Raw genomic sequence first — 9,788 nt, 5'->3', positions numbered from 1 at the left:
ACCCAAACGTCACTCACGTGCTTGTCTCTCGCCTTGCGTAGGCGCTCATCGCGGCGGAGCTCGGCGTGCCGGCGACGCGGTGGAGCTCGGCCGACAAGGCAGAGCTCAAGCGGAGGTACGGCCTCCTCTAAACTTTTTACAACTTCAACAAAATTTCGTTGTGCTTGGGCCTGAAATCCTCTCTCAACGTCTCTCAACGTTGTTCAACTGTTCACCCCAGCCCATGCCATGGGCCATGCTGTTACTGTTTGTTACTGTTGTCCCTGTTGTTCAGCGGTCAGCAAGCAGAAAATGTCAAGCCCCCCCGCCCCCCGGGTTAGGGGGTGCACAGCGCCCCAAAATCCACCAGTGTGGGATTTCGCGCAAAAATTTGACTCTGAAAAGCTCGCAATGTACCTTTCTGAGCGCTGTGGTCGCCGCAGACTGGCTCCAACTTGACGGCGGCATGGAGGCATCAACTTGACGGCGGCATGGAGGCATCATGCCTCCATGCCGCCGTCAAGTCGAAATCGACATACAGCTCGATGGTTTGCCCGAAAAGGTACATAGCGGCGTTTTGGGCGACAACAGCGCTGCGACCGCGAAGTGGCGGTGGACATGCTCCCATGTTGCCGACGCGGCGCCGGAGTGGCCGGCGCTGCTCGCCGCGACCACGACGGCTACTCTGATGCTCCGGGCCGACCCGTCCTACCCGACGGTGGCACTCTTCCACGTCTCGCTCACGCTGAGAAAAATTCTGAAACGGCGTGCAGCAGAGTCGCCGACGAGTCGGTCCGCGTGCTTCCTCGTGTCCCGAACCGTTCTCACACATCCATAAACTCACTTTGGCCTCACTGAAGCGATGCCTCAATCCTGAATCCTCAGATTTTAGATTGGGACGCTGTGCACCCCCTACCCGGGTATAAAACCCGAAAATAACCCGCTCCCGGCGGACGGTTTTATTTGCAGGCACTGGACACTAGGAGATCGTCGTGGGTTAACTGCCAGACGCACACCCTCCTTTTGTTGTCCAGCCGGCCTACCCTAACGTTAACGACTGTTGGTGGCGGATCCCATTGCAGTTGTTTCTGTTGTTGCTGTTAACACTATATAGCAACACAAACACTGATCAACTCTTAACGTTAGGCAGCTCTAGGAGATAGACATCAGACTCCCCGCCTAAGTATGCAACACCCCAGAGAGGGGCGGCTGCCATCGCGCCGAAGCTCTGTCGGCCTAAGCGAGATGACTCACTTTAAATCCCAAACCACCGCAGCGGCCCAGGGGGCCTTTTGGGGGGCAGCCTGCCGGACCGCCGCCGCACGGCACTGAGCACCAGAAGAAAGTGTAGTTGACGGAGCACTTGGAGTACGGCTTTTTTGCTTTCCGCGCCCGAGGTTGGCCTGTGCATGTTATTCTAGAATTTAAACAAAAGAACTCTCTCTCACAGCACACAGGCTCGACACAGGTGTTTCGGGACGACTTCCTCTAGGGATCCCTATGGCGAGGACGACGGCTTTTAAGGAAGCCGTCGGCTGGCTGCGCCTTGCTTGTCGTGTAAATCGTGCGTGTGCGAGAGAGGCTTTGGTTGTAACTTTCTGGAATTTCTTTTCGAATATAGACGGTCCCTCCGGCGAGGTTTGCCCATTCTCTGGAACATTCCCTGGAATAGTAAGGAATTTAATATGACTCTGTTTGATGAGGCTTCCCAAGCTGGAATGTCAGTGATTCCAGACGTTACACACCCACAGCGCTCACATCGAGTCAGTGCTAGTGCGTGGGGGGATTTCGCTGTCGTGGGATCGCTTGTTTGTCATGTGAGAGAGTGCGTTGTGTTCTTGCAACCAAGGGAGGGATCTTTCAACCATATGGTGGGCACGCAGCGCCGGGGCGCCTGCGGCGCCCATTTTTTGAATTTGTCTGCCACTCACCTAAGCTGATCTCAGAATTTTACAACAAACTCCCTCGCACGACACAGGCACGGGACTGGCGCGCACTGGCACTAACACGCTGATCTCAGAAACACCCGAGACCTTTTTCTTTTTTGTTTTTTCTCTCGCCAAGCCCTGATATGCGTGTACCCTAAGTTTCCAGACCTCGCGAGCGGGCAGTTATTCACACCCGGGGCGGGTAGGGGATCGGGATCGGCAGAAGTGGCCCCCGGGTGTGCGGGCAGGGCAGTACAACCCTCTTGAGCACCTATGCTTCACTCATGCTTCGGTGTGAACTCGTGCTCGGTGACAAGGCGAACCCTCAGACGACTTTTCATCTCAACGAGGGGCACGTCACCGACATGTGTGAGATCGGAGGGGACCTGCAGTCCCAGCGTGATGTCCACTACGAAGTCAAGGTGCCTGCGCCCTGATATGACGTACACAGTGACACATCAGACGACACATACACTGGGGTGCGAGTTAATGCGCGGTTGGGGGGGTCTGAAAAGGGGAGCTCCCTCTCTCCCCACCCCGAGGACCTCTGCCCAAGCTGTTGGTATAGAAGTCTAGAGGGCCTCAGGGGCTGTAGAGTCACACCTAGGAGAGGGGGTAGCTCACACCTTGTGGGCCGCACTGACCCTTCTCCCACGTGCCCTTGCCCGCCCCTCTGACCGCCGCCCGAGAGGCCCGACTTTAAGGGGCTGGTGAGAGCCCCCACCGTTGCGCCCTCACCTCACGCTGACATATTCTTTGGGAATGCCCATGGACTCTAGGGACCTGGGGGCAGCTTTGCCCGCGGGTGCCATGCTAGGCTATGGTAGCCATTCTTCCAGATTCTCCGGAGAGGCCGCAAAAGCGGCCAAGGTGGCCTCCGCTCAAGGGTCGTTGGGATTTTCTGGTGACTCAGGAAGGAGGGTACTGCGCCAAATAAAAATCGGTTCCGCGCTGTCCGCCCCCGGCTACGCACGACACAATTTATTAGAAGTTAGGGCTTCATCTTCCGCCCGAGAGAAAAATCCCTCTTGTCTCTCAGCCCGCTTGCCCATAGCCGCCGAGACGGCGCGCTCTGCTGACTCTCATCTAGCACCCTCTTGGGGCCTCTCCTGACCGCTGTGGGCCTCTCCAGACCTCCTCTTGCCTATGGGAGTACCCCTCTCAGTCTACTTCCTAGGACACAGGCACAGGTTTGCATAATGCGAGCTTTTTCTCAAGGGCTATAGTGCAGAAAAGAAATGCGCATTAACTCGCATCGCATTGTGTCCCGCGCTCCTGCCTGACGGCAGAAGCAGGCGGGACACAGTGTCCGGCCCCTTCGGGCGCCCTGATCGATGTCGGAGAGCCAAGGACAGGCCCGGAGGGCAGCCACGCAGAGTGGCGCCACTGGATGGGGGTCAGCCAGGGAGGCTGTTGTGGCGCACCGGACCGCCACCCAGCACCGTGGCCCACCCAACTGCATCCATGGGAATCACAAACGGTGCTGCACTCGCGGCTGCAAGCACTCACGACACTCAAACCCACCACCTGCCTCCTACCCTGTACGAGGAGCCATTTCACCCGTGCAACATCTGCACAGGTGTACCGCCGACGCTCAAGCGCCCGGCCCCTACTAGAGTAGTCTTGGGGGACCCACAAACGACCAATACATCCACTCGGGGCTGCAGCATGTGTCCGGGGGGGGCATCCCCGTGAAGCAGCCAGCAGGTGCCGGACACGGCGTTGGCCGTCTTGGACCGAGATCAGGGCGCAACTGCCTACCTCGTGGGGCTGAAGGACCGTCATGGGGTCGGCTTTGATGCTGCCAATCAGTCGGGTCGATAGGTGGCGCCCCAGCGAGATGCGTCGCGGGTGCTCGGCGTCGCCTGCTTGAGTGGCCTGAACGCACTCGCGGGAGCCAGAGAGCAAAGGTGTGCGCGAATTGAGGCTTCTGAGCGAGTCCAGGCAAGCCACAGGACCGGCCATGTGCGTGGGTAGTCGAGCGGTGGCCGGAGGAAGCCTCCAGTAGTGCCTCTCAGTTCGGCACCTCGGTCTCGACCACGACCAGACTGGGAGCGCCCAGAGCTTATCCGCCTCCAGGGTTGACTGGTGGACGTGAGCTTCACCGAGGAGATGGCCCTCAGCGCCGTGCGTGTTGAGCTCGGCTGCGCAACAAGCTGACCTCGCTGGGCTTGGCTGCCTGCGGCATTGGTCCAGGCTGGCGCCGTGGAGATCGCCCTCCCTCCCAACTTCGCCATCCACCCCCCCCCCCCTCGCCCCACTTCCACCGCCTCCATCGCCGTTCCCCCTCCTACCCCGTCATCCTCCCCGCCGCCGCCGCTTCCCCAGTCCTCTCCCTCGCCGCCCCTTTTGCCGCCGCCCCCCTCTCTGCCCCCCCCCCACACACACACACACTGAGCCCTGGTCTGACAGCCTGACAGCAAACCCCGGACAGCGCCTGACAGTGCCCGACAGCCTGACAGCGCTGACAGCACTTTCTCCGACAGTCTGACAGCACGTCTCTGACAGCCTGACAGCAGAGCCTGACATCAGAGGCGTCCCGTCGCTGTCAGGCCCTAACGTGACAGCCTGACAGCTGCCCGACAGCCCGACAGCACACAGCGGCCTGACAGCAGCGCTGACAGCCCGACAGCCCGACCAGCCCGACACAGCAGCACAGACCGTCTCAGGCCGTGCAGCCTCTTTCTTGTGTCCCATGAGGGTATAGCAAAACTATTACATGCGAAGACATGTGTATGTGGTCCGCGCCTTCGATTCTGTGGAGTCCGCGCCAACCTCTGTGCACAGACCGGCTTCTTCAAGCAGCCGTGCTTGCACTTTCCTCTGGCTGACACCTATGTCCAGGGTGGCGCGTTGCTGGAGGAGCCGGGAGAGAAGGAGGATGATCCAAACGGCACACCCGATGCTGAGCCGGCCGAGCTGACCGCCATGGGCGCACAGGATGCTGCAGATGCCGAGGCCGTGCTGAACCAGCTGATGCGGACGGGGGCCAACGTGGCGCCTCCAACCGGCGGCGAGGAGGGCAGCAGCGCAGAGTTTTTTGAGGAGATCCGTAAGCTGCTGGCAGATTTCAACGTCTCCATCCAGGAGGAGTCAAAGGATCGTAAGCTCCGCTTCCACGTCAAGCGGCTCATCAAGTCCCATCAGCAGCGAGGCGAGGATGTGGATGAGGAGCTCGACTTCTACATGGATGATGATGACGGTGACCACGCCCTTGCCGCCTGTCACACACACACATAAGACGTGCATTCTCATCTCTCCCTCTTCTCTTTCTCTCCGCAGTTGCGGTGCTCTTCACCATGGAGGACAGCTCCAAGGTCTTTGCCATTGGCAACATCGAGCAGGTGGCCGTCGCCGACGGCACGGTAGACGCGCGCCGCGCCACTGGCAGCTCGAGCGCAGAGTACCTGCGCCAGCTCTCGATGAGTCAGCGCAGCAACGGGGTCTTCATCAACGACCCCAAGGGCCTCTTTATCCTCCGGTGGTACCGTGAGGTGAAGGGTGACGGGACCCCCCCATACGGCCCGCGCTACCAGAACAGAGCGTGCAAGTACTTCAAGCTGACGAGCGACAACGATGGGGAGGCCTTCCGCTGGACCAGCAACTACCAGATCATCAGCAAGGTGTGCCTGAAGAAGCACTCCCCCCTGCCTCTCTGCTATTCTCTCTGCGACATGCATGTGCACTTCCCCCCCCCCCCCCCCCGCCCGATCGTGAGGTTTTGCATGCACATCCCTCATGCCAGAGAGTTGCCGACGTCAGCGCTGTCAGGCGCGGTCTGCTTCGCGGGCCCGACGCCGGCGCTGCGTGAGCACTTTAGGCGCCAAGCGTACAGAACGATGAAGATGAGGTACAGAAAGGGGACGACGAGCAAGACAATCAGCGCGGAGAGCGTGCTCGGGCCAGATGGGCTCGACCTGCTCACGTGGTGCGGTGTAAAGGGGCGCCGCTCTCTGTCTTAGTCTCGAATCGGTGGAGAGTCCCTGCACATCTTAGACGACTAGTCTAGTTGAGTTTTGCATGTGCTATGCCTCGGTAGCGTCTCGGTCACTTCTCGGCTATCTCACGGACCAATCCAGCACGTCGTAAATGTACCGCGAGGTGCGGTCCCGGTGGTACGTGCCTCCTGCGGCATAGTAGATTGCAGAGAAGACGAGGTAGGAGAGCGAGTAGGCGAGCGGCCTATCCACGGTCAGAGCGCGCTGGCCACTACTGGCCAAACCCGGATGTGTGCGAGCGAGCAAGCGCGTCACATGGTGATGTGCGCGAGGTAGAGGGGCTGGCGGCAAATCAGGAAGTCTAGCAGCATCACGGCAAAGTTGACGCCTGTTTACGCTTCCAAGTGGCGTCAACAGCCAACCGCTAAGGCGGGCCAGTCGGGGAGGCTGCACGCCGTGGGTGACGACGGTAACACGCGCCCTGTCGCGCGTGCTCAGCCCAACTGATTTGCGCCAGCGTCCTGGCCTGCCAAGCAAACGCCGCAAAAGAGCGTTGCTCCGCGCATAATCGAGTTCAGAACGATCAGGCGCAGCTCCTCACGACTTGTTCGATGCTTGGTCGAGGCGAGAGCTCGCGGGAGGCATGCGGGCGCGGCGTCCCGGGTGTCGGGGCGGTCTGCAACAGGGTCAGGGCGGATTCGATCGTTGCGCCCCATGATCCTCTTTCCTTCCTGCCACGCAGTGTAGGACATCCCCATTCTTCGTGGTTCGAATAATGCTGCACCGCGTGGCTGAGTAGGATACTGTGACAGTAGTGTGAAGTCCTCCGACGTGTGCCCCGCGAGGGGCCGAGCCCTCAGCCCCATCCAAGGGCTCCCGCGTCCCCCGCCGCCCGATCATTTTCTGCATCTGGGCCACTTTGCCAGTTAGCACTTTCTTGCATCTTGGAGGGCGTGTGTGAGTTGTAACATTGAGACTAGAATTCAGGAAATAGTGGAACCCCCTGTGCGCAACAAACCATAGAATAACACCAGAGGGGCCCCCATGTGTGCAGTGACCTCGCTGTCTGATGACCGCATGGGAGCACTCTGTCTCAGTGTCCGCAGCCCCGCGCGCGCCCACACTGCGCGCGGGGCGGCGGCGGCGGCGGCCGCCGCGGGGGCGGGAGAGCAGAGCTGGAGAGCAAGGCCAGAGAGGCCGGAGATTAAACTCGAAGAGGGAAACTCAGGAGCCAGCTCTGCCGCGTGGGCATCAAAAACCACTTCTCGTTGCCCCTCGACCACAGCCTCGCTACGCGGCGGGCGATGCCGGCTCACTTTGGCGACGGCGCCGGCGAGCCGGTAGTTCCTAGAAAACGAAATCGCCGCCGGATGTGCGCGCGATGGCTGCTATTCCAGGGCCGTCCGCGGCGCTTCCCCGGCGGCCCGACGGTGGCCGGCGCTTGCGCGCCAGCCCCGTCCGCCGCCGGATCCGCGGCCGCGGTCCCTGTCATAGCTACGCGCGCCATGGGGCGACGTGCCCGCCGTTAGACGGTCACAGCTGGGACCACAGATTGCAACGTGTGGTGAGAGAGCATGTTGCGCATGTCTTGTGCATGTTCGTGCGCCGTGTGCGCATGCTTTTTTACGCTCTCGTAGATCGACCAAGTGGGTGGCGGAGAGGTTAGGCGAGGCCCCTCGAGCGCGTCGAGGCACACGAGCGGCTCGAGGCGACGCACCCGCCCGCGACACAGGTCACACAGCCGACTCAGCCGCAGGGCGGGCGGCCCGCGACGACATGCGGAGGCACTGTCGCGGCGGTTCCAACGTGAGAGGAGGGTGTACCACTGACATTGCGCTTTGCGTGCAGAGACCTAGTGGCCACAAACAACCATCGCGACAGAATGTAGTATGTACGTACGTTGCGAGATAAAACGGAAGGCAAAGCAGTCCGATCCAGCTGCGAGAGTACTAAACAACAGGAGACTGAGGCACCGCCGCGGCGGTTCCAAGTATATCCAAGGTGAAAGGCCACTGCATTGCTCCCCTACTCCGTCTCGCGCGTGATCGCGAAGCCCAGGACGCAGTGGCCAAAGTCGAGCGCCGCGATACCGTTCGTGGCCCCGGCCGAGTCGAGGTGGTACCGCTCGTGGATCTCGTAGATCGAGCGGACGAGGAGCGCCGCCCGCGCGCGGGCCGCCGCGGGGAAGAGCGAGTGGCTTGCCGGCGACCACGGCGCCGCCGCCCGCCGGATCAGCGCCGCCGCCTCGCCCTCGCCGCCCGCGGCGCGCTGCAGCGGCGTCGGCTCGCCCTCGTGCAAGCTTGCGCCGCTGCGCAGCAGCGAGAGGGCGCGGGCGGCGGTGAGGCTCTCAAGGTGCGCGAGCGGCGTCCAGTCGCGGCTGGCGACCAGCCAGGCGGCGAGGTCGGCGTGGCCGTCGCGGTTCGCGACCTCCTCGGGCGTGCCGAAGGGCGGCACTGCGGCACGCGAGGCGCCGTAGGAGGAGAGGAGCTTGGCGACCTCGAGGTAGCCCTGGTGGCATGCAACGAGCAGCGGCGTCGCGCCTTGGGTTTGGGCTTGGTTGACCGCCGCGCTGGCCTCGAGGAGCAGCCGGGCGCACTCGACGTGGCCGTCATGGCACGCAGCGTACAGCGGCGTGGTGCCATTCTCCTTGGCTTGGCCGACCGCCGCGTTGGCCTCGAGAAGCATCCAGACAATGTCGAGGTGGCCTTTCTCGCACGCGAGGCACAGCGGCGTGTATCCGTCATCCGTGGCCTGGTTGAGCGAAGCGCCGGCGTCGCACAGCAGCTGGGCGCACTCGATGTGACCCAGAGCGCACGCGATGAGCAGCGGCGTGCCGCCATTCTGCTTGGCTTGGTCCATCGCCGCGCCAGCCTCAAGGAGCAGCCTCGAGGTGGCCTTGCTGGGACGCGATGTACAGCGGCGTGGCGCCGTCCTCCGTGGCCTGGTTGAGCGAAGCGCCGGCGTCGCGCAGCAGCTTGGCGATGTCGACGTGGCCCTGCTGGCATGCGACGAGCAGCGGCGTGAAGCCGCCGTCCGCAGCTTGGCTGACCGCCTTGGTTGACCGCTGCGCTGGCCTCGAGGAGCAGCCGGGCACACTCGACGTGGCCGTTCTGGCACGCAACGAGCAGCGGCGTGACGCCGCCATCAGCAGACTGGTTGACCGCCGCATTGGTTGACGCCAGAGAGAAGAAAAATGGCCCGCGGCGTGCACCTCGACGGGGAGGATGGTGGTGGCCACCCTTCAGTTCCCAGTCTCAAGAACGAAGAAGTGGCCTGGCTCCCCTATTTTGTATTTACCAGGGCTTTGCTCGATGGACGATGCCCTCCTTCCTCCAGCATGTGCCGTGATGGGCTCCAGCGCTGGTTCATCTGCCGCTCAAAAATCTCACGCGAGCGAACGGTGTCAATCCTCAGCCGCGAGGATTGGGACCTTGAAATCCACGATCACAAGCAAACGCGCAGAGCATTGAGCAACACACCTCGGGTTGAACCTCTCAAGGTGCATGCTGTCACCGGCAGTCTGCATGTGGATCGTAGACGATGACTATGGCTGGAATAAGCTCAAGTTCGTCACGAGAAGAGCTCCAATGCCAGCCAGCTGGCTATCCCACACGCTCGGCCGTCGGCGGATCAGCCCACTTTCTTCGTGTCAAAAGAGCGGCGACATGAAAGCTCCGAGCACACGCATGGTGCGCATGAGGCAAGCAGGTCAGGGCCTCTCGCCGGCTCCAATTGGCACCAAGTGGCACCAAGTTCCAAGTTCCAGCACACCAAGTGGGGCCGACGCAGGCGGAAAGATCACAAGCGCCCGTCGACTCTCTGAAAAATTTTCTAAGGTCTAGCGCTATTCAAGGTAGACATATTGACCACGTCGTTGCTGATAGTTTGAGGTGAGCAATGGCATGCACATGCGCGCGTGTGGGCTAAGGGAAGGCACGGCGCG

The 9,788-nt window shown here is 61.5% G+C and overlaps 3 protein-coding genes across 3 annotated transcripts in view; 2 read left to right on the top strand and 1 right to left on the bottom strand.

Moving 5' to 3' along the window:
- EMIHUDRAFT_238741 (hypothetical protein) overlaps positions 1-131 on the top strand; it is a gene marked incomplete at both ends in the record, with an annotated part of 827 nt that extends 696 nt beyond the window's left edge. The window contains one exon of the mRNA XM_005776663.1: positions 42-131. Coding sequence (XP_005776720.1) covers positions 42-131 — 90 coding nt within the window. The remainder of the gene's footprint in view (positions 1-41) is intronic.
- A 350-nt stretch (positions 132-481) lies between these two features.
- Positions 482-1,502, top strand: EMIHUDRAFT_238740 (hypothetical protein; the record flags this gene model as incomplete). The annotated part of the gene is made up of 2 exons (XM_005776662.1): positions 482-771; positions 1,472-1,502. The coding sequence occupies 2 exons, from the start codon at positions 482-484 to the stop codon at positions 1,500-1,502; spliced, it is 321 nt and encodes a 106-aa protein (XP_005776719.1).
- A 4,141-nt stretch (positions 1,503-5,643) lies between these two features.
- Positions 5,644-6,216, bottom strand: EMIHUDRAFT_238738 (hypothetical protein; the record flags this gene model as incomplete). The annotated part of the gene is made up of 3 exons (XM_005776661.1): positions 5,644-5,824; positions 5,979-6,089; positions 6,161-6,216. The coding sequence occupies 3 exons, from the start codon at positions 6,214-6,216 to the stop codon at positions 5,644-5,646; spliced, it is 348 nt and encodes a 115-aa protein (XP_005776718.1).
- Between the last annotated feature and the right edge of the window lie 3,572 nt (positions 6,217-9,788).

The sequence above is a fragment of the Emiliania huxleyi genome, assembly GCF_000372725.1.
Source record: "Emiliania huxleyi CCMP1516 unplaced genomic scaffold EMIHUscaffold_275, whole genome shotgun sequence".
Lineage (NCBI taxonomy): Eukaryota > Haptophyta > Isochrysidales > Noelaerhabdaceae > Emiliania > Emiliania huxleyi.
The sequence above is the reverse complement of the archived record's forward strand: the minus strand, read 5'-3'. Positions and strand labels throughout refer to the sequence as shown.